Below are 23,597 nucleotides of genomic sequence, written 5' to 3' on the forward strand. Positions count from 1 at the left end.
AGACTGGTTCAAAACAGAACAGGGTGTAATTATTTCATCCCTCTGAGCCCAGATTTGTACTTTCCCTGGGCAGCTGCAAGATAGCTAGAGAGCAGCTCTCTGCCATTTACAGATAGATTGTTGATAGATAGATAGATAGATAAATAGATAGATAAGTGATTGTTTTCCATTTCCAAAATTCGATTTATTTTTGATTAATAAGCATCCAAACTCTTCTGTATCACCCTATCTCTGTCAGAAAAGGAGAACAGTGAAGAAAATAAAAGGGGGGGAACGACGACATGTGGTATAAGCAACCCAGACAAGTAAATCAATATTCCAATTCTCAACCAGACAAAAGTTCAAAATACTGAAAGGGTGTCAGAAAGCTTCCAGGAATTTTAGTCCACACTGAAGGTATTGGCACCAAGAGAGGACTGACAGCATGAGTGACTGCTTGACAAAGAAAGAACTAATCATGTGGGTCTACCATTTAAGTAACTTTCAAAGGGCAATCTGAATAAAGGAGGCAAAGGATTGATCTTATAGGCAAACTACTGGTATACTGGTTCAAAATCCTCTGTGAAGAGAAGTTTGAGGTCTCTTCCCTAAAGAGAAGGCTTAACAACCCTTCAAAATCAAAAGACATTTTCTCTGTAGAAACACTTTCAGACTGAGATGAGAAAAGTAATTTAAAGAGTCTTAATTTTCTTGTATTGCTCAGAAGCCAGAGTTCACATAGACAAAAAAAGATAAGGACATTAACGCTTAGAGAAAGGGGCACTGAATTTGTAAATTAAGTCAATGTGGAAACCCTTTCTTTCTACGCATTCCAAAAAAAAAAAGTGATCAGAAAGGACAAAGAACAGGATGAATGTGTTTTACAAATGCTAGAAACATATGTAACAAGATTGCTGTATTAGAAACATGTGTTGAGGGAAAATTATGATTACATTGGAATGACAGAGACTTGGTTAATTCAAGCTATCAACTGGGAGATAAAATTACCAAGGGATAAAGTTTGCGGATGGGTGAGGTAAAACAAAAGTAATGAGGGAGGGAGTAATTTGCGTACAGGGAGAATACTGAATAAACAGAAATAAATGACACTAGGATTTTGGCTGACACAACCGGGACTGTTTGAAGTAAACAGAAGAATGAGATATGGAAAAAGTTAGTCCTTGGACCTTGCCAGAGACTTTCAGAAGAGGATGAGAAAGCATATCAGGAAACGTTTTTACAGATGAAGGAAGTCTGTATCGAATCCAGCGTAATGATCCAGTGGAGGAATTCAATTACCTAGACATTTCCTCGGAAAATGTTAGTGGGAAAAACTATTAAGCAAGCATGATTATAAGAGTAAAAAAGGATTGCTTCCTTATGGAATATGCTCAAAAGCCACTCAGGCCACAGGAAAAGGGTAATGTGGATATAGTGACTAGAAATAAACTAGACACAATGAATACAGTGAAAGCTGGGAGGAGTATTACAATAAATGTATAGTGCAGTGCATGTGGTTGCAATGCCATTAAGACTGGGGGGGTAAGTTGCACTTGCATGTTAAATAAAATCAGACCCTTACTGAACATTAAATAAATTAAAAGTAGCCAAAAAGAATCAAGCTTCACCAAAGGAAACGCAGGGAAAAATCCGAGGTATATTTAAGAATATATTTTCAAAATACAAGTAATTCATCAGGGATGAAGCCAGAAAAAAAAAAAAAAAAAAAAAAAAAAAAAAAAAAAAAAGCAATTGTATCAGGGATGTGTAGTGCTTTATCTAGTCCCGTTCACTGAACAAGAGGAAAAGAAGCATCTTGCAGCCAGTAACACACGTTTGTAACAGCATAAATTCCACATGACCTGTGAGCCCATCTGTTTTGCTACTTGTGCTGGAAGAAAAATGTGAGTAGATGAGAAGGGACTGCAGATGAAAAGTAGAGACTAGGTGTGAAGAGAGAAACGATACGTTTCAATAGTTTCTCTGACATTTCCCTGTTTGCAGTGAATGAGGTTCACAAATGACCTTGCTGCCACGCACAAAGCCTAATAGCCAACCTCCACAGCACATTACAGGCAGACACTCACACCAATGTGAGGAACCGTGATTCAAGACCATATTTTGGCTAACAGAGATTGGACTCAGATCTCTGAGGAAGCTATTTTAAAAAAAAAAAAAAAAGTTCATTTTATAAAAAGTAATTGCATTTATTATTTGGAAGGTTAGCCACACAAAAATATTCACACATGCAGTAGTTAAGTCAGGTTAAACCTAAACTAATCACCAAGTTGATGATTAAAGAGAAAAAGCAGTATGTAATCCTGTCCCTGAAAGGAACAGTGTTTTAGGGGAAAAACACTAAGGAGTAGATACATGCATAAACATCACAGGTCACAGTGTGGCCACCTGGATTGCTATGTCACCTGAAGTGTGGGTATGTGTGCTCTGTCTTGCTTTTCTCCTTACACAGTGTGGTGGTTTTACTCGGGTGGGCAGCCGAGTTCCACCACAAACTCTCTCTCACTCCCCCTCCTCAAAGAGGAACAAAGAGAAAATACAATCAAAAGGGCTCAAGGGTTGAGATAAGGACAGGGAGAACGCGCAGTAATTATTGTGACTGGCAAAACAGACTCAGCATAGGAAGACAGTCAGATTGATTGCCTATTCCTAAGCAGCTAGAAAAGCGAGAAACAAAGGAAAGAAACCAAAAGCACCTATCCCCCCCATCCACCCTCTTCCACCTCCTCCCCCCGAGTAGCGCAGGGGAGTGGGGGAATGGGGGTTATGGTCAGTCTATAGCGCTTCTCCACCACTCCTTCTCAATCCCTCTTGTCCCCTGTGCTGTGGGGTCCCTCCCACAGGATGCAGGCCTTGCTGAACTGACCTGGCGTGGGCTTCCCACAGGCAGCAGCTCTTCCAGAACTGCTCCCACATGGCTTCATACCATGGGGTCCATCCCTCGGGAGCACACTGCTCCAGCACAGGTCCCCCACGGGCAGCAGCTCCATCCAGGTCACCTGCTCCTGCGTGGGCTCCTCCACGGGCTGCAGCGTGGAACCCTGCTCCACCGTGGTACTCCATGGGCTGCAGGGGGACAGCCTGCTTCACCATGGGCCTCACCACAGGCCGCAGGGGACTTCTGCTCCATGCCTGGAGCACCTCTCCCCCTCCTTATACACTGACCTTGGCGCCTGCAAGGCTGTTCCTCACTCCTCTCACTCCCCCAGCTGCTGCGTGGCGCAGTGTTGTGTTTTTTTTTTTTTTTTCTTAAATCTGCTCTCACAGAGGTGCAAAACAACATCACTTACTGGCTCAGCTCTGGCCAGCAGTGGGGCCCTTGCCAAACATGGGGCAGCTTCTAGATCCTTCTCACAGAAGCCACACCTGTGGCCCCCTAACACCAAAACCTTGCCACGTAAACCCATGACACAGCAAGAGGCTCAGACTTTCTCTTCCTGGAACTACTCAAGAAATGAGAGTATCAGTAGCTTTCTCACACCAAGACAATTAGAAAAAACGTTGAGGTTTGAAAGCCTATGGCTCTAAGGATTGAAGCCTATTTTTAACATTTTAGATGTTGCTTGGCATTCATAGAGCAGTGTTCAATGGTAGGCCTCACAGCTGGTTTCCTCTGGATTTCCGATAATCCAACAAATTTCTCCTTCCGTTGATAGTAGTCTCACCCTAGTAAAAAACAGTCTTGTAGTAGCAAGTCCTGGTCCCTGCCAAATAATTATCAGTACAGGAAAGATCTGAGAAATGTTCTAAATGGATACTGTCAGTAGATGTTTGCAATGATTTTAAGAAATCTGAACAGAAACAATGAAGATCATACCCATGCAGGGAATGTGATTAGACCCTGTTTCAAGCATCTTAGCACTGAGACAAAACATCAAGGAAAAAACAAAAAACAAAACAAAACAAAACAAACAAACAAACAAACAAACAAACAAAAAACCTTTCAGATTTGTTTTTGAGAGTCTGAATAACACATGATCTCTTCTCATTTTATTGCTTATTAGACAGTATTGCCATTCACACATTTTGCTCCAACAGTGAGAATTTCAAATGGCAAAAAGGTTGGAAAATAGTTCTGAAAAACACCAGTTTAATCAGGTATAGTTCGCCAGTCTTGAGCCTGAAAAATGCCACGTCCCCAAATCCAGTCTTTTTTTGTTCCTTATCCCCAAAGAGTTACGAAATAGTGACAAAGGGAGTCCTAAAGGTCTGAACACCAGTGCATTTGAAAGCCTGAGACATGAGCACTACAGTCTGCCTGGGCAGACCTATTCTCCCATGTGGAGCCTATGGTTCAGTTAACAGGACTCCAACCATCTGCAAGAAAGTACACGAGAACATCAAGCCCTTAATTATTCTCCACTACCGCAGTACATTTATATTCTGAAATCAAACTTAGAACTTCATTTTCTGCTTACATTTAAGTGTGGAAATTAATCACTTGGCATTGTAATTCTACATATGATGCTAGGGGAAATTATAATAACATCCAAAGTACCACATATTTAGTCTGCATTTTGTTTTAGACATGTTAGATAATGCTTAATGAAGCATTTTACATCCTATTAAAGCTTTACAGCACGCACTCTTCCTACTAAAAAATTCTTAGAGTGAGTACCTAAGTGCCGCTTAAAATCAGATACACTTCTAAAATAGAAAATATAATATATAATTTTCCTGTATGATAGAGTTCATGCAACTTTTTGATATATTTGGTGCAGTATTCATGGCAATAACTGCTGGTGGTAAAATATAGTAGGTGGAGATCAAGTAGCATGTGTGCATTGTAACATTATAGGTTCCAGAATTTTGATATATGACTCAAATAAATACAATAAACACAATATTTATTTAATATAATGCACCTGGATGCTATTTCCATTAATGAATGATAATGTGCTATAGAGCTTTCTAATATTCTAAAATAAAAACATTATTCAAGACACATAGGCTGAAGCATTCTGGAAGTCCTTAGACACAGAGGAGTACCATTTGTCAATAAATAAGTCTTTTCATAAACATTAACAACAGGATTTCAAAACAAGTGGGTATTGATCACAAAATCTGAATCAACTTTTAAGCACATAATCAAATCTTGCTAATGCTAGTAGGGCAACGTAACTCACCCAGGTCAGGCAACTATAAAAATAAAAACAGAGAAGGCAGGAAGAAAGCCGTAGACATGTCATAAAGATTGGACAAGATTCCATGGCATTAAAAACATTTTTTTGCAGTAATTTTAATTTCTGTATTAAAATTTACCATGAGGAAAAAAAAAAAAAAAAAAAAAAAAAAAAGCATTGAGTCACCTGACCCAAACAGTTCATTCCAGAAATATCTTCAGCAACTGTGATTTGATCAAATCTGAACTAACTATTGGAAGTTTTGAAAGCCCCATCCTTAACACTAGATAAACTTGCTGACGAATTCCAAGTGCTTGATCCAAACGCTAATTTTGTTGGAGAACAGTTCCAACCTTAGAACAGTTTTTCTACCTCCGTTCTTGTAAAAAGATGCAGTGAAACTTTCCAGACACTTCAGCTATAGGTATATATAGGTATACCCACCTAGTATGTTTCAGCCTAAATTATTGATATTTTAAGATACTAAAACAAGGTTCTTACGGTATGGTGATAACCATAGATGTAATTGTGACCATATGTGTCTATTCTACTGGGAGAAATAAACTGTAAAAGTTTACTACTATTTTTGCCACAGCTGTAATAATAAATGGTAAAAATCATCATCTAAGCATCACAAAGTTCTCTTGATAAAGTTCTCTGGCCATACTGATAGAATTTGCTGCTCATGTTTAAAATGAACATATTATGAAATGGTTCCAATTAGATCAAGTAGTTTCATGTCTTTTTTAGGCACCACTTACAGCAAATACTGTCATTTCTTATGATAAAGCAGCCAGTGCTGCTTAACCAGCTCATTTTTAACCAAATCCAAAGATGTTATTTAAGTTTTATTTTATCCCCAGTCAAGTAGAACATTCTCCAACCCTGACTCTCAAGGTAGCTTTCAATTTGCATATTTGACTCAGGGCTTGAAGTGCAATTTAGCCAGAGGCAAAGAGCTGGCACAAGGCTATGTAACACATAAGGCCTATATTGAAGTGATAAACTGTGATAGCCTCCTTCTGTTTTAGTTCACAGAAGTAATTCCACCTTTCTCAAGGATGTGCCCCGGTATAGTGCATCCAAATCCTGAAAGTTGAATCTGCCCATACATAGTTATATCTAGTTATAGAATTAAGCCTTCAAAAGTAGAGCTCAGAAGGGAGCTCTAAAACACTTCAATAATAAACAGACTAATTAGAATAAACAGGCTTCTCAGCCATATTACCTTTTATTGATGTGGGAATGAACATCTCTTTAGCCATAAGGGGATAATCATGGAGGCGACTACCTTAGAAGCACCACCACAATACCAGTCAAACTGTTGATTCATCCGGTCTCATATCCTGCCTCCAGCGGAGGTCAGTGCCAACTGCAGCAGAGGAAGGCAAAAACAACCAGACAGTTTAATGAGGATACTATTGAGGATTCATCTCAAAAGAAAAAAAAAAAAAAAAAAAGTTGTAACTGGTCTCTAATGAAGACAGAGTGAAGGTGTTTTCAGGTTTAATTTCTCTGTCAAAAATGTTTTCTAGTGCAGAACATTTGTATGAGTCTTTGACCAGTCAGTCTCCAGAAGCCATTTCATTGTATCTACCCTTTGTATGCTTGCATTACTGTTCTTCATTCCGTGTCTTCATCTGTGGTGACACTGCCCTCAAATTCAAGCAAAAATGCAATGAAGGACTTCCATGCAAAGTTCAGGAACCAGAGCTTCAGGCTGATGGAAGTGATTCAACTGGCTGCCTCTCATTAAATGCTCAGAGAAAGAGCTGTTATGCTTCTTTAAATAAGCTGTTCTTTCAAGAGTAGAACAAAATAAATAAATAAATAAAATAAAATAAAATAAAATAAAATAAAATAAAATAAAATAAAATTAAATTAAATTAAATTAAATTAAATTAAATTAAAAAAAAATGCTCCAGTCATTAGAATTTTCTTTCCATAAAAGAAAACAGATCAACTTATGTCAATGCACAGTCAATCATCATCATAATAGTACCAGCTTGAGCAGATCAGAACTGAAGGATAAAAATATATTTTGTTTTGTTAAATGATTTGGTAAGGGATAGGTTTGTTTTGTTTTTTGTTTCATAAATATACATGAGAACGGGAGAAAAAGGAAAGGGGAAAAAAATATATATCCTCATTAAGAAATATTGGTCTAGTGTTTAGAAAAGAGGAGGAGGAGGGAGGATGGTATTTCGGTTCCCAGTTCAGATGAGGCTCTGGTGCGCACAAGAAATGTTAAAATAGATGAAGCCTCATGAGCCTGATTGAAGCTGGCATGTAAACAGCTGCAACACTCATAAGCTGCACATAGCTAGTCCAGTCAATAGGTCACTTTCTAGGCCTGCTTACATTACTTGAAGTACTTCCTACTTCATCTAAATGTTTCCTAGGCTTTCATACCCAAAGTAGGCTGTGAAAATGTTCCTTTCTTTCATCTATCTAAGCTGGCTAAGTAAAAGCAAAGAGACACCTCTATTCCGACCATGACCCATTGCATGGCCTACAACAAAATCCATCTGTGAGAAAATTAAAGATCCTGCCCACTTCCATGTGACCATGCTACCAGGAGACAGGAGCCCAAGGCTGTACTCAGGCATCAACCACATGTAAAGCATTCCTCACAAGCACTTCAATTTGAACAAGGGAAGAAAGCATACTTCAGTCCTCCAGCTCAAGCTGAGCCACCATGCCAGTAATGTCAGGGAAGCTCTGTTCCAGCTTAATAATATAGTGGGATTGCCCTGGAAAGTAGACAGGCTGAGTGGCTCCCTGGGAGTGAGTGGGGATTAGGTATTTATAATTAAACATAAGTAAATTTAGGGAGGTTGAAACCCACCCTAGAGGCTGTACATCCTCCTTCAAGTCTTGAAGAGCTTTCCAGTTAGAGAAACGGACAGCATCTCTCCTGTGAGAAAGACAATTTCAGAGAATTTTGCCTAACCCCCTTTAGAATCTGAAAACACTTATCACCGTGCCCTACCAATTCCATGTAAACCCAATACAACCTCCCACCTGCAAGGTAAAAGCAGAGCCCAGACGAGCACCAGCAGACCTATGAGCCAGCAATGGCAAGACACTGCTGCTGCTTTGGGGCTGCTAGCAGATGAAAACCCTGGGAAAATTGCTCAGAGCTTTTTTTTTGGCTCTTCCCTCCATGGAAGAGATAGAATAAGGAGGGTTTTGGCAGGGGGTGAGCTATTCCACACTTGTGCTTAGGTGGGAGATTAGAAACAAGCCTAGGTGTTTGCACCAAACCCAACACACACACACGCATCGCAGAGCAACAGGGACCACACTATCATGGCCCAGCTCTGCACACCCATGCATTTCCTGACAGGACACATTGGGTGACACACACGCTGGTGATTCCAGGTCCAGGGGGACTCCTCAGGGATGTTGCAGCTTGGCTCAGGGCATGTACTAACCCTACTCTGAGCTGGAAAGCTCCCCAAAGTGCTCAGTGCAGTATTTCCAGCCTGTGGAGTTCAAGTAATAGTCAAACAAGCTTTGAGAATGTGCCCTGACAACCACCTGCATAGCCATGGGCCTCCTGCTGCCTCGTGAGAGCCTGAGGCACAGCTGACCTCAGCAGAACATCCCCACCCATCTCCTCTTTGAGTCCTGTGACCTGACCACATCCATGTCACCTCACCTGCCTCCTCCATGACCAAGTGATTGCTGCAGGACCTCTCATGCCCTGCTCAGCTTCATGAGGCCAAACTGTTTCAGTTAGGTGACTAGACCACAGGAATGCAGGATTTGGGGAGTAGGTGTTCAGGTTAGGGTTTAGGGATTAGATTTTGCCTTCCAGGGTTAGTGTTTGGGCAGAGTATTAGAGGGAGGCCTGTGTTTACTGCGTTGGCTTCTAGTCTGTGTCTAGGTTGGAGATGCTGTTATCTGTTGGGATTTTCTTCAGGGCTCTGTTGAGGAATCATGTTAAGGCTGGAATTCAATGCTAGGGATGAAAGGCTGAGGAATAGGGTGAGAAATGAGCTAAGAGTGTGTACGGTAAGGCCTTATGGATTTGGGACTTGGCTAACCCACGCCAGGTGAGATTTGGGGTTAGGAGTAAGAGTAGTGGATTCCTTGCAGAGAGAGGGATAGCATTTAGGTGTTAGGGTAGGGCTTACGGTTACTGCTTAGAAATATCGCCAGGGCTTCAGCTGGATGTTTTCCTAGTAAGTGTTGCAGCAGCACAGCCTTGCCTGATCCCCTCTCACCTCTTCCAGATCTTTCCTTTCTGTTAGCCTAGTCCCTCTTCTCTCCCCCAAATTTCCCACCTTTATTCACCCAGATTTCCCCTGGCCTTCCCAAGTGTGTCACCCTGTTGGGGGCAGCTTCCTGAAAGCCTTTGTGACCTCAGAGGCTCTGCCTCCCTGCTGTTGTCCAGACAGGGGCTGGGACAGAAGTGACCTCACAGCCAGCATCCACAAGGGTCACAAGGAGGTGTTGTGCTCAGGAAGCCTCTTTCTAGCCCCCCCAGGAGTACCAGATGCATGCCGTTCACAGTCCCTCGGGTACTCTGCCTGCCAACCAGCTCATGCTTCAGAAGGTCTTCTACATTTCCAGGCTCACGTTTCCTCATGCAGCCTTTAGCAACTCCATTGCATCCTAAAGGAAATGCCCACCCATGTGTGGAAAAGTGATTCAAGAACTTTATATATACTTTGGGAAAACATATATTTTAGGCAAATTCTGCAGAGAAGGAGTTGATGTGACAGTTATGATGACTAGGATTGCTTTATTCAGATGGTATTCTAGGGGACTGTACCTCCAATGGGAAGTGAACTTTAGACTCTCTCTGTCCCACTGGAATTCATAGCTGGCTCCCTTAGGGAAGAGCTTATGGCACTTGGGCTCATTCAGGTTCATCTCACCACACCCACACTGGGTGCAGTCTCATATGGACAAGGGAAACATGGACTCATTTACTAATTACTCATTTACATGTAGTCATTTAGTGTCTATATCCAGAGGAAGAAACCATCTGTGTGAGCTGGGGCGAGAGCCCAGTGCTGGGAACAGTGGTTGCAAGGGGCTGCTCTTGGACCGTTGGCCTGAGGCAGCATCTGCCAGGGTGTCCAGAGAACAAGGTCCAAGCCCAGCCCCTGCTCTGCTGGTCCTCCCTGACTCTCCCAGGAAGACAGCCTTTCATGCTGTGGATACAGGCCGGTGAAGTCAAAATTTCATGGGTGCTGGGCACCAACAGGCAGGAATGGAATCATCCCTCCCTGCCTAAAATATGATCCTGGGACTCCTATCTTACCTGCCTGAGTCCACAGAGAAACAAGCAAAGCCAGCAACCACTTTCAAGTCCGTTTCTTTGAAATATCCATGAGAGCATCTTTGGGAGAAGAGCTGGGCTTTCAGGCACTGCCCTGAGCAGATCCCCTTTTATACTGGAGATGGTGGTATGGAGCCAGCTGTGTTAGAGAAGAGCCTCTGGCCTGTCCCTACCTGTGGACACAGGACTGCCCCACAGCAGCACAGTGAGCAAGCAACAAGAGCAATCAGTCCTTGCAGCAACACAAGAGCTCCATAGGAGAGTGTGGGAGGTGAAATGGAGAGCTGATTTGGACAGACCAAGCCCTGGGGCTCCCTGGCATTGCTGCTATGCCAGGACTCTTTTCCCCTTTACCTCTGCACACAGCCAAGTGCCACCACCTTTCTCTGAGGAAGCATCTCAGGCAAGCAAGTCACTGCAGGAACCATCTTTTTATTTAAATACACATTAAATATTTAATTGACCATTAAATGTACCTCTTTTATATTGAGTCTCAGAGTCACATGCGACATTAGGTAGCAAACTGGATGGAGAAGAAAAAGGATTTTTTTTTAATTTTTTAAAATATATCACTACATAAGTAAATCAAAAAGGAAAAGAAAGAAAAAAAAACAAAAAAAAAAAAAAAAAAAAAAAAAAACAAGAAAAACAAGATATGCCTTGGCCTTTAATGAGTTACATTATGAGTGATATGCAATGGACATGCAGTTATTTGCTTCTGAAAAACCTCCAGTCATCACTTTCCACACTGCATCCTTCAGCTCCTGATTCCTCATGCTGTAGATGAGGGGGTTCACTGCTGGAGGCACCACCGAGTACAGAACTGACAGCAAAAGGTTCAGGGAGGAGGAGGACACGGAGGGGGGCTTCAGGTAGGAAAATGTACCAGTGCTTATGAAGAGTGAGACCACAGCCAGGTGAGGGAGGCATGTGGAAAAGGCTTTGTGCTGTCCTTGATGGGAGGGGATCCTCAGCACGACCCTGAAGATCTGCACATAGGACAGCACAAGGAAAACAAAACAACCAAATAATAAACAGATACTACCCACAAGAATCCCAGCTTCTCTGAGGTAGGCATCTGAGCAGGAGAGCTTGAGGATCTGGGGAATTTCACAGAAGAACTGGTCCAGGGCATTGCCTTGGCAGAGGGGAAGGGAAAAGGTATTGGCAGTGTGCAGCACAGCATAGAGGAAAGTACTGCCCCAGGCAGCTCCTGACATGTTGGCACAAGTTCTGCTGGTCATTATTGTCCCATAGTGTAGGGGTTTGCAGATGGCAACGTAGCGGTCATAGGCCATGATGGTGAGTAGGTAAAACTCCGCTGTGACAAAGACAACAAAGAAAAAGACCTGGGTAGCACAGCCTGCATAGGAAATGGCCCTGATGTCCCAGAGGGAGTTGGCCATGGCTTTGGGAACTGTGGTGGTAATAGTGCCCAGGTCAAGGAGGGCGAGGTTGAGGAGGAAGAAGTACATGGGGGTGTGGAGGTGGTGGTCGCAGGCTATGGCTGTGAGGATGAGGCCGTTGCCCAGGAGGGCAGCCAGGTAGATGCCCAGGAAGAACCCAAAGTGCAGGAGCTGCAGCTGGCGTGTGTCTGCAAATGACAGGAGGAGGAACTCAGTGGGGAAGCTGCTGTTGGACATTTGCTGCCTCAGAGCAAGGATGACTGTCAATGGTGGAAAAGACACAGAACAAGTTAGAGAGATTTCTGTCTGCAATACCTATAGCTACATGTATATATTATGTTTCATCAAAACCTGGTCATGAAGACAGACTACTACTTCCCTTTGAGGAAGATGTTCTCTTGCCTCTAGCTCTCAGTTTTACTTCCTAAGGGTGTAGAGGGACCAGATAGATCCTGTGTGGGCTCAGCCAGAGTCAGTACTGCCCTACAGCGTCTGCTGAAAACCAGTGGGAATGGATCTCAGGTGCCCACTGGACACAGGTGTCTCAGTATTTTAGGTGCTGAGTACGACACCCAAAAATCTGTCACAAAAAAATGAAGTATATAGGTTATAGAGTGTAGAGGAAAACTGTGAGATTCCTCACAGACCTACAGGTCTATTTCAGTGGAATAATCTAACAGCCTCACTGACTGACACAACCAGACAACTCCATTAGCGTTCTCCTGACTGCTCTTCAGGGCAGGAAAATGAGAGCAGAGACTCTAGAGAGTGCCTTCCATGCAGGTAGTGCAGGAGTTGGCCTTTCTTCTCAAGAATCACCCCCAGAGATGCCCTGGGAGTGCTGTAGAGCTGAGAGCTGCCTACCCCAGGAAGCAGCCTCTGGGAAACAGCAGGACCCTGCCCTGTCCTGCCAGGGGAGGGGGTGCTCCTTCCACCCACAGCTTCTCCCCGCAGCACCCTGGGCAGCTCCTCGGGCAGGCTGAGTGCTGAGCTTGGAAGGCAGCAGAGGCCCTGCCCCAGCACACAGCTCCTGGGGCACAGTAGGGACCCTGCTCTGCACCACAGCCCTGGCCACTCCTGCCTGCAACCTGGCTGCAGCCAGCCCTGTGAGAAAGAAACATCATGTCCTGTCCTTCAGTTATTTATGGCAGATAATCACTGTTCTGGAGCTTGTTGTTCTCCTCTTTTCGAAACACTTAGCGTCCTCATGAAAGCTCCCATAGGTTGAGGGATTTGCCAGCAAATCTGGAGATGGCACCAGGAACAACAGCTGTGCTGCCCTGCAGCCAGAGACTTACCCTGTTCAGGGCTGTGAAGATTTCTCCCACAGTGAGCCCTCATCATTCCCCATCCACTCTGCCTTTAACATCTCCCTCCCTTCTCTCAGCCGCCCTTGTCCCCTGCAGGCAGTGCCCCCAGCCTTCCTGCTGTGCTGTGCAGAGGAGCTGCTTTTGAGCAGAGCTGTCTCTCTGCAGTGCTGCCCGCTTGCCAGGAGCTCCTGTTGGGCCCAGGAGCCCGGCCCAGCTCATCAGCACAGGGAGCTCTTGACATGTCCCTGTGCCTCCAGGGGAATCAACTTTGAAACAGACAAGTAATCACTCATGTTCCCTCCCACTACTTCAGAAGGAAACTTTTTCAGCACTGTTATTCCTCATACAGAAAAACTATGTGGTCCAAGAATCACTTTTCCATGTCCTGGTTTTAGGCAGAACAGCCATGCAAGGACAGGGAAGGACCTGCCTTCCCCCTGCTGAGGGAAGTGTTTCAGCTGAGTAAAACAAGGCATCTACTTCTTTATTTGCTGTCCAGAGGCTAGAATGGGGCTCAGCTTCCTCTCTCGTGCATCACACAACCCACACGAGTTGGGATTCCTCTTGACCTGGTTCAGGTGGGCACAAACTAGGCAGCTGCATGTCAGCTACCTGTCTCAGCTCCCAGCATATTGAATAGCAACAGAGAGCAGAAGGGAGCTGTTCAGATGCAGACACCAGGTGACATTGGAGGTGCCAGGGTGACATTTGAGTGATGTTTCAAGTGCCAAACTCCTCTGGGCCATAAACAGAGATTTTATTGATGCGTGTCCATTATAATACAACTCTAGCCATCGTTCAATAGCAAAGAAACAAAAGGCAAGCTATGAGTTGGTTGCCATCACTGAAACTTGGTGGGAGCACTCCCATGACTAGAGTACTGCAATGTCTGGCTATAAGCTGTTCAGAAGGGACAGGCAGCACAGGAGTGGTGGCATAGCTCTATATTAGAAAGTGTTTTGATGTTGTGAAACTCGAGGCTGAGAATGATAATGTTGAGTCCCTGTGGGATAGGGTACTCAGGAAGGCCAACAAGGCAGGCATCCTGGTGGGGATATCTTATAGACTGCCAAACCATGATGAAGAGACAGATGAGGAGTTCTACAGGCAGCTGTCAAAAGTTGCAAAATCATCAGCACTTGTTCTCATGGGGGACTTCAACTTCACAGATATATCCTTGAAAAGCATTACAGCTCAGAAGAAGAAGTCCAGGAGGTTTCTGGAGAGAGTGGAAGAAAGCTTCCTGATGCAGCTGGTGTCGTGGTTTAACCCGGCTGGCAGCTAAACAGCACGCAGCCGTTCGCTCACCCTCCCCCCTCCCTCTCTGGGACGGGGGAGAGAAATGGAAAGTGAAGCTCGTGAGTTGAGATAAAGACAGTTTAATAAGACAGGAAAATAATAATAATAATAATAATAATAATAATAATAATAATAATAATAATAATAATAATACAATGATGATAATAGTACTACTAATAATAATATGTACAAACAAGTGATGCACAATGCAATTGCTCACCACCCGCTGACCGATGCCCAGCCTAACCCCGAGCAGTCCGGCCCCCTCCCCCCGGCTAGCCACCCCTATATGTTGTTTAGCATGACGTCAGATGGTATGGAATACCCCTTTGGCTAGTTCGGGTCACCTGTCCTGGGTTTGTCCCCTCCCAGCTCTTACTGTACCCCCAGCCTGCCTGTTGGCAGGACAGAGCAAAAGTCTGAGGTGTCCTTGGCTTGGTATAAGCACTGCTCTGCAACAATTAAAACATCGGGGTGTTATCAGCACTCTTCTCATCCTAAGCCAAAACACAGCATTCCACCAGCTACTAGGAAGAAAATTAATTCTGTTCTAACTGAAACCAGGACATCTATCCACCCCTTATTCCATACCATTTATGTCATGCTCAGGTTACACTCTTTTCCATACATTCTAATTAGTCACCTATAGTAGTCATGGTAGTGGTAACATACAGTATTATATAGCAATTAAGATGGTACAATTCAGTTCATGGGCTATTCTCACCCAGTATTAAATCTCCTTGAGGTACACACCGGACCTCTCCGTTCTTTTGCATCACCCACCAAGTGTATCCAGGTCCCTGAGCGAAAACAATTCCACGAATGGGTTTGCCTTTTCCTGAGGCAGGAGTAGCCCAGACTGTTTTACCCAGCATATTTTTTACATGCACTACAGGAACTTTATCCCCATCTACAGTACGTAACAGGTTTGATTGGGCAGGTCCAGCTCGGTTGGCAGATCCCCTAGTATTGACTAGCCAGGTGGCCTTTGCCAAATGCGTATCCCAGTTTTTGAATGTCCCAGCGCCCATTGCTTTCAATGTAGTCTTTAACAGTCCATTGTATCGTTCAACTTTCCCGGAGGCTGGTGCATGATAGGGGATGTGATACACCCACTCAATACCATGTTCTTTGGCCCAAGTGTCTATAAGGTTGTTTCGGAAATGAGTTCCATTGTCTGACTCTATTCTTTCTGGGGTACCATGTCGCCATAGGACTTGCTTTTCAAGGCCCAGGATAGTGTTCCGGGCGGTGGCATGAGGCACAGGATATGTTTCCAGCCATCCGGTGGTTGCTTCCACCATTGTAAGTACGTGGCGCTTGCCATTGCGAGTTTGAGGGAGTGTGATGTAATCAATCTGCCAGGCCTCTCCATATTTATATTTCAGCCATCGTCCTCCATACCAAAGAGGCTTTGACCGTTTGGCTTGCTTGATTGCAGCACATGCTTCACAGTCATGAATAACCTGTGCTATAGCGTCCATGGTCAGGTCCACCCCTCGATCACGAGCCCATCTGTATGTTGCATCTCTACCTTGATGGCCTGAGGTGTCATGGGCCCATCGGGCTATAAATAATTCACCTTTATGCTGCCAATCCAGGTCCACCTGAGCTACTTCAATCTTAGCAGCCTGATCCACCTGCTGGTTGTTCTGATGTTCTTCAGTAGCCCTATTCTTGGGCACATGAGCATCTACGTGACGTACTTTCACAGCCAGGTTCTCTACCCGAGCAGCAATATCTTGCCACAATGCAGCAGCCCAGATGGGTTTGCCCCTACGCTGCCAGTTGTTTTGCTTCCATTGCTGTAACCATCCCCACAGGGCATTTGCTACCATCCATGAATCGGTGTAGAGATAGAGAACTGGCCATTTTTCTCGTTCAGCAATGTCTAAAGCCAGCTGAATGGCTTTCACTTCTGCAAACTGACTCGATTCACCTTCTCCCTCAGCAGCTTCTGCAACTCGTCGTGTAGGACTCCATACAGCAGCCTTCCATCTTCGATGCTTCCCCACAATACGACAGGACCCATCAGTGAACAGGGCATATTTCTTTTCATTCTCTGGCAACTGGTTGTACAGTGGGGCTTCTTCAGCACGACCCACCTCCTCCTCTGATGATATCCCAAAGTATTTACCTTCTGGCCAGTCCATAATCACTTCCAATATTCCTGGGCGACTGGGGTTTCCTATTCGAGCCCGCTGAGTAATTAGTGCAATCCACTTGCTCCATGTAGCATCAGTTGCATGATGCGTAGAAGAGACCCTTCCCTTGAACATCCAGCCTAGTACCGGCAATCGGGGTGCTAGGAGGAGCTGAGCTTCAGTACCGACCACCTCTGAAGCAGATCGAACTCCTTCATATGCTGCCAGTATCTCCTTTTCAGTTGGAGTATAGCGGGCCTCAGACCCTCTGTATCCCCGGCTCCAAAACCCCAGGGGCCGACCTCGAGTTTCCCCAGGTTCTTTCTGCCAGAGGCTCCAGGTGGGGCCATTCTCCCCGGCTGCAGTGTAGAGCACATTCTTTACATCTGGTCCTGTTCGAACTGGCCCAAGGGCTACTGCATGGACTATTTCCTGCTTAATTTGTTCAAAGGCTTGTCGTTGTTCAGGGCCCCATTCAAACTCATTCTTCTTACGGGTTACTTGGTAGAGCGGGTTTACAATCAGACTGTAATTTGGGATGTGCATTCTCCAAAACCCCACAACACCTAGGAAAGTCTGTGTTTCTTTTTTGTTAGTTGGTGGAGACATAGCTGTTATTTTGTTGATCACATCCATTGGGATTTGACGACGTCCATCTTGCCATTTTATTCCTAAAAACTGGATCTCTCGTGCAGGTCCTTTGACTTTATTTTGTTTTATGGCAAAACCGGCTTTCAGAAGGATTTGGACTATTTTCTTCCCTTTCTCGAAAACTTCCTCTGCTGTGTCACCCCACACAATAATGTCATCGATGTACTGCAGGTGTTCAGGAGCTTCCCCCTGCTCCAGTGCAGACTGGATCAGCCCATGGCAAATGGTAGGGCTGTGTTTCCACCCCTGGGGCAGTCGATTCCAAGTATATTGGACTCCCCTCCAAGTGAAAGCAAACTGTGGCCTGCACTCTGCTGCTAGAGGGATGGAGAAAAATGCATTAGCGATATCAATTGTGGCGTACCACTTGGCTGCCTTCGATTCAAGTTCGTACTGAAGTTCCAGCATGTCCGGCACTGCAGCACTCAGTGGTGGCGTCACTTCGTTCAGGCCACGATAGTCCACTGTTAGTCTCCACTCGCCATTAGACTTTCGCACTGGCCATATGGGACTATTGAAAGGTGAATGAGTCTTGCTGATCACTCCTTGGCTCTCCAATTGACGAATTAGCTTATGGATGGGAATCAGGGAGTCTCGGTTAGTGCGATATTGCCGCCGGTGCACAGTTGTGGTAGCAATTGGCACTTGCTGTTCTTCGACCCTCAGCAACCCCACAACAGAGGGGTCCTCTGAGAGACCAGGCAAGGTAGATAATTGTTTAATGCCCTCTGTCTCTAAGGCAGCTATACCAAAAGCCCACCGGAACCCTTTTGGGTCCTTACAATATCCTCTTCTGAGATAGTCTATGCCAAGGATACATGGAGCATCTGGGCCAGTCACAATACGGTGCTTTTCCCACTCATTCCCAGTCAGACTCACTTCAGCCTCCAATACAGTCAACTGCTGAGATCCCCCTGTCACTCCACAAATATAGATGGGCTCTGGTCCTTTATAGCTCGATGGCATTATAGTGCATTGTGCACCGGTGTCTACTAAAGCCTTATACTTCTGTGCGTCTGATGTGCCAGGCCATCGAATCCACACAGTCCAATAAACTCGATTATCCCTTTCCTCCCCCTGGCTGGAGGCAGGGCCTCCCTAATCCTGGTCGGAATCTTCTTCGTTTCTGTGTTTGAAGGACTGTCTGCTGGAAGTTGGAGCAGCAAACTTTTCAGAGAATCCCTTCTTCCTGATTGTTTTCTTTTGCAACTCACGTACCCGTGCCTCTAGGGTCGCGGTAGATTTTCCATCCCATTTTCTCATGTCCTCTCCATGGTCTCGTAAGTAAAACCACAGGGTAGCACGGGGTGAGTACCCACCATATCGTCTTCCTTGTGTGGATGAACGACTACCCCTGATAGCTGAGACACTGCTCTGTACAGGTACGGAGGAGAATAATCTCTCTTCAAGTTGGTGAACCTTTTCAGAAAGTTTCTCCACAGTGTTCTCTTTTGGTCGGTGGACACTGGTTGGTTCAGGTGGGGATGAAGATAGATTCTCTTTAAGTTGGTGGAACTCTTCAGAAAGTTTCTCCACAGCTGAGACGCAGGCCTGTAAGGAAGAGGAGAGACTTTCTTCGTACTGCCGGAGTTGTTTAGCCACTTCATCCACTGTGGGTTCCTCATCCTCTTTCCAGGCCATTATTGCCAATGAGCTGGCATATGATGATGGTGCACTCCGTACAAACTTCCGCCACATGGGTCGCGTACACCTGACTTCATCTGGATCTTTGGATGTTTGTCTGAGGTCTGGATCCTCATAAATCACTTCCCGTACGGCTAATTCCCTCAGATACTGGATTCCCTTCTCCATAGTGGTCCACTTGCCTGGTAGACATAAAAGTTCTTCCTTGAAGGGATACCTTTCCCTCACAGCTGAGAGGAGACGCCTCCAGAGGCTGTGAGATTGTGCTCCATCTGCAATTGCTTTGTCAATGCCTGCATCTCTAGCAAGGGATCCCAGTCGCTTGGCTTCCCTGCCATCTAATTCCACACAATTGGCTCCAGTGTCCCAGCATCGGAGCAGCCAGGTGACAAGCTGCTCACCTATACAGCGACCAAAATCTTTTCGCACATCTCGTAACTCACGCTCGTTTAGGCTTCGGGTAGTTACTGTTGATTTTTCGGCATCCTCATCTTCCTCCTCCTGAACCCTTGATGGCCCAGCGTCGTCGTCGTCTCCGTCGTCTCTATACCTAGATTTGGCAGAAGACTCTCTGCGTTCTAAACGACCTGAATCTCTATACCATTTTTTCACCTTCTCTACAGGGGCAGCTTGCACTGCTACTGCTCGTTTCTCTGACCTTGTTACAGGGTCTGCCACAGAGGTTGGAATACCCTCCGCAGGGTCAACTTGCACTGCTACAGCTCGTTTCTCTGACCTTGTTATAGGGTCTGCCACAGAGGTTGGAATACCCTCTGCAGGGTCAACTTGCACTGCTACAGCTCGTTTCTCTGACCCAGCTACAGGAGCTGGAGCGGCTGCAGGAGCTGAAGCAGCTGCAGGAGCTGGAACTGGAGCGGCTGCAGGAACTGGAGCTGGAGCGGCTGCAGGAACCGGAGCTGGAGCGGCTGCAGGAACCGGAGCTGGAGCGGCTGCAGGAGCTGGAACTGGAGCGGCTGCAGGAACCGGAGCTGGAGCGGCTGCAGGAACCGGAGCTGGAGCGGCTGCAGGAGCTGGGACTGGGGCGGCTTCAGGAGCTGGGACTGGGGCGGCTGCAGGAGCTGGGACTGGAGTGGCTTCAGGATTTGGGACTGGAGCGGCTGCAGGAGCTGGGACTGGAGCAGCTTCAGGAGCTGGGACTGGAGCGGCTGCAGGAACTGGGACTGGAGTGGCTGCAGGAGCTGGGATTGGAGCATCTGCAGAAGCTGGGACTGGAGCGGCTGCAGAGTCCACCGTAGGGGTCACAGTGGCCGTTGGATCTGTCACGGGACTTGGAGTGGCCGCAGGGTCTGTCACTAAGTTGATAGCAGTATCCATGGCAGCTCGATAGGCATGAGCCAGGCCCCAGCATGTTACAATGATTTGTGTTACTTTGGAACTTCCCGAATCGCGACACCTTTTATTCAAGCATTCTGCCAGTTTTTGAGGATTTTGCCATTGTTCAGGGGTGAATTTCCAAAACACTGGGGGTGCCAACTGCTCTAGATGCCTGCCCATATCCTCCCATACTCCCTGCCACCCACAACTATACTGCCTCCGGGCAGATCTGCGGATGAGCTTCCTAAGTAGTTGTTTAACTTTAAGCAGAACCTGAAGTGCATTCAGGAGGCAGAACAACAGGACTATGCTGGTCTGAGTATCCCAAGGATATTCAATATCTTGGAGAGCTATTGTAATAAACTCGGAGGATAAGAGGGTGGTGAAGGAGGAAGGGAGAGTGATCAAGGAGGGTACAGGGGTGGTGAAGGAGAAAGGGAGAGTGATCAAGTAAGAAAAATTATCTTCCCCTTTCCCCTCCACAGATTGACTCCCTAATGAAAAAAGGCAACAGATACAATTGCTAATAGTTTCCAAAATACAGTTTCCAAAGTATAGAATCGAAGATGTTACTGAGTACAAATACCAGGTTAGAGTCATGGCCAGATATTTCATCATCTCATAAGCCACTGATACAACACACAGTACCATAATGGTCTGAAACCAGGGCCCGGAGAGGATAAACAACATGACAGAGAGCACATACGGAAAATAACGTGCTATAATACTCAATTTGGAAAACAGGCGCAGCACAGTTGAGATTAAAGCAATCAGCATTATGACAAGTGACTATTAAGCAGGTCTAATACTTATACCAATTTTAGTTTAACACACTCTGGTCAGATCTGCCGTTATCTCAACCTTTCGTGCCCCACGTTGGGCGCCAAAAAGACTGTCGTGGTTTAACCCGGCTGGCAGCTAAACAGCACGCAGCCGTTCGCTCACCCTCCCCCCTCCCTCTCTGGGACGGGGGAGAGAAATGGAAAGTGAAGCTCGTGAGTTGAGATAAAGACAGTTTAATAAGACAGGAAAATAATAATAATAATAATAATAATAATAATAATAATAATAATAATAATAATACAATGATGATAATAGTACTACTAATAATAATATGTACAAACAAGTGATGCACAATGCAATTGCTCACCACCCGCTGACCGATGCCCAGCCTAACCCCGAGCAGTCCGGCCCCCTCCCCCCGGCTAGCCACCCCTATATGTTGTTTAGCATGACGTCAGATGGTATGGAATACCCCTTTGGCTAGTTCGGGTCACCTGTCCTGGGTTTGTCCCCTCCCAGCTCTTACTGTACCCCCAGCCTGCCTGTTGGCAGGACAGAGCAAAAGTCTGAGGTGTCCTTGGCTTGGTATAAGCACTGCTCTGCAACAATTAAAACATCGGGGTGTTATCAGCACTCTTCTCATCCTAAGCCAAAACACAGCATTCCACCAGCTACTAGGAAGAAAATTAATTCTGTTCTAACTGAAACCAGGACAGCTGGTTAGTGAGCCTACCAGGGGAGGTGCCCTGCTAGACCTTCTCTTCACAAACAGAGAAGGACTGGTTGGAAATGTTGTGCTTGGGAGCTGGCTTGGGCAGAGTGACCGCGAAATGTTAGAGTTCTCCATTCTTGGTGAAGTCAGGAGAGGGATCAGTAAAACCACAGTCTTAGACTCCCAGAGGGCAGACCTTGAGCTCTTCAGGACACTGGTTGGCAGAGTCTCTTGGGAGGCAGTTCTGAAGGGCAGAGGAGTCCAGGAAAGCTGAGCACTCTTGAAGAAGGAAATCTTAAAGGGTCAGGAGCAGGGAGGGAGGGGGAAGGGTAAGCGAAAGGCTGTGTGGTGTTTAGCTGCCGACAGAGTTAAACCACAACACTCCTCCATGTGGCAGCTGGGCTCTGGGCCCTGAGCCCCTCCTACATGCTGGGGCTGATCCGCAGCTCCAGAGCAGGTGGAAACAAATGGGAACTGAGACCAACGAAGTTCTCGTGGCTTCTTTTTTATCTGTATCTATAGAAGAGGCCCAAACATAGCTCCAGATGATGATTGTCTCAAAGTAAAGAACAAAATAACAGGTAGGAGGCTAAGAATAAGCTTCTCTAGATCAAAGCAAGAAATGGAAGAAAAACACAATAAGAGAAAATAAAGGAGTAATAGAGAAAACAAAAGATTTTCCTCAGTTTCTGAAATAAAGTAGGAACTTTAAGGCACATTATTGATTTGAAGAAGCATGTATTCCAAGAATTTCCAGACTGCATCCTTGAGCACCTTATTCCTCATGCTGTAGATGAGGGGGTTCACTGCTGGAGGCACCACCGAGTACAGAAGTGACACCACGAGATTTAGAGTTGGGGAGGAGAGTGAGAGGCGTTTCAGGTAGGCAAACATGATGGTACTGAGAAACAGGGAGACCATGGCCAGGTGAGGGAGGCACGTGGAAAAGGCTTTGTGCCAGCCCTGCTCAGAGGGCATCCTCAACACGGCCTTGAAGATCTGCACATAGGACACCACAGTGAAAGCAAAGCAAACTAATGCTAAGGAAATACTAAACAGAAGTGTCCAGACTTCCGTGAGGTAGGCATCTGAGCAGGAGAGCTTGAGGATCTGTGGGATTTCACAGAAGAACTGCTCCAGGGCATTGCCTTGGCAGAGGGGAAGTGAAAATGTATTGGCCGTGTGCAGGACAGCATTGAGAAAGCCACTGCCCCAGGCAGCTGCTGCCATCTGGGCACAAGCTCTGCTGCTCAGGAGGCTCTCATACTGCAGGGGTTTGCAGATGGCAATGTAGCGGTCATAGGCCATGACAGTAAGAATGGAATACTCTGCTGTGAGAAAGAAGGCAAACAGTAAGACCTGTGCAGCACATCCTTGAGAGGAAATGGTCCTGGTGTCCCAGAAGGAGTCAGCCATGGCTTTGGGGACACTAGTAGAGATGGAGCCCAGGTCGAGGAAGGCGAGGTTGAGGAGGAAGAAGTACATGGGGGTGTGGAGGTGGTGGTCGCAGGCTACAGCGGTGAGGATGAGGCCGTTGCCCAAGAGGGCAGCCAGGTAAATTCCCAGGAATAGCCCGAAGTGCAGGAGCTGCAGCTCGCGTGTGTCTGCAAATGGCAGGAGGAGGAACTCGCTCACAGAGCTGCTGTTGGACATTCTCTGACTTTGTCAAGGCTGTCTGTTGAAGAGGAGAAAGCAAAACAAAGTTAGAACATAATTCTCTGAGGAAAACCTAATGCAAGTCTTATAGCACCCCCAAACAGAGCCTCTCTCTTAGCACGAGAACTGTTCTGCAGCTCTCTTGCTCGAGCTGCAGCTGGTGTTGGCTGAGGGAGGCACTGGGAGCAGGGGCTGCTTTGGGCTCTAGAGGAGTCCTTCCTACTGTACAGCACGAGGGAAA

General features: G+C 45.9%; 2 protein-coding genes across 2 annotated transcripts; both read right to left on the reverse strand.

Annotated features, from left to right (window-relative positions):
• Positions 1-11,096: 11,096 nt before the first annotated feature.
• Positions 11,097-12,059, reverse strand: LOC309890550 (olfactory receptor 14C36-like; the record flags this gene model as incomplete). Its single annotated transcript, XM_082784977.1, has 1 exon — positions 11,097-12,059. The coding sequence occupies one exon, from the start codon at positions 12,057-12,059 to the stop codon at positions 11,097-11,099; it is 963 nt and encodes a 320-aa protein (XP_082641103.1).
• A 10,349-nt stretch (positions 12,060-22,408) lies between these two features.
• On the reverse strand, positions 22,409-23,353 carry LOC309890551 (olfactory receptor 14I1-like; the record flags this gene model as incomplete). Its single annotated transcript, XM_082784978.1, has 1 exon — positions 22,409-23,353. One exon carries the CDS (start codon positions 23,351-23,353, stop codon positions 22,409-22,411), a length of 945 nt encoding a protein of 314 aa, XP_082641104.1.
• Between the last annotated feature and the right edge of the window lie 244 nt (positions 23,354-23,597).

Source organism: Aythya marila (genome assembly GCF_965140915.1).
Source record: "Aythya marila genome assembly, contig: HAP1_HAP1_SCAFFOLD_169, whole genome shotgun sequence".
In the NCBI taxonomy this organism is placed as follows: domain Eukaryota; kingdom Metazoa; phylum Chordata; class Aves; order Anseriformes; family Anatidae; genus Aythya; species Aythya marila.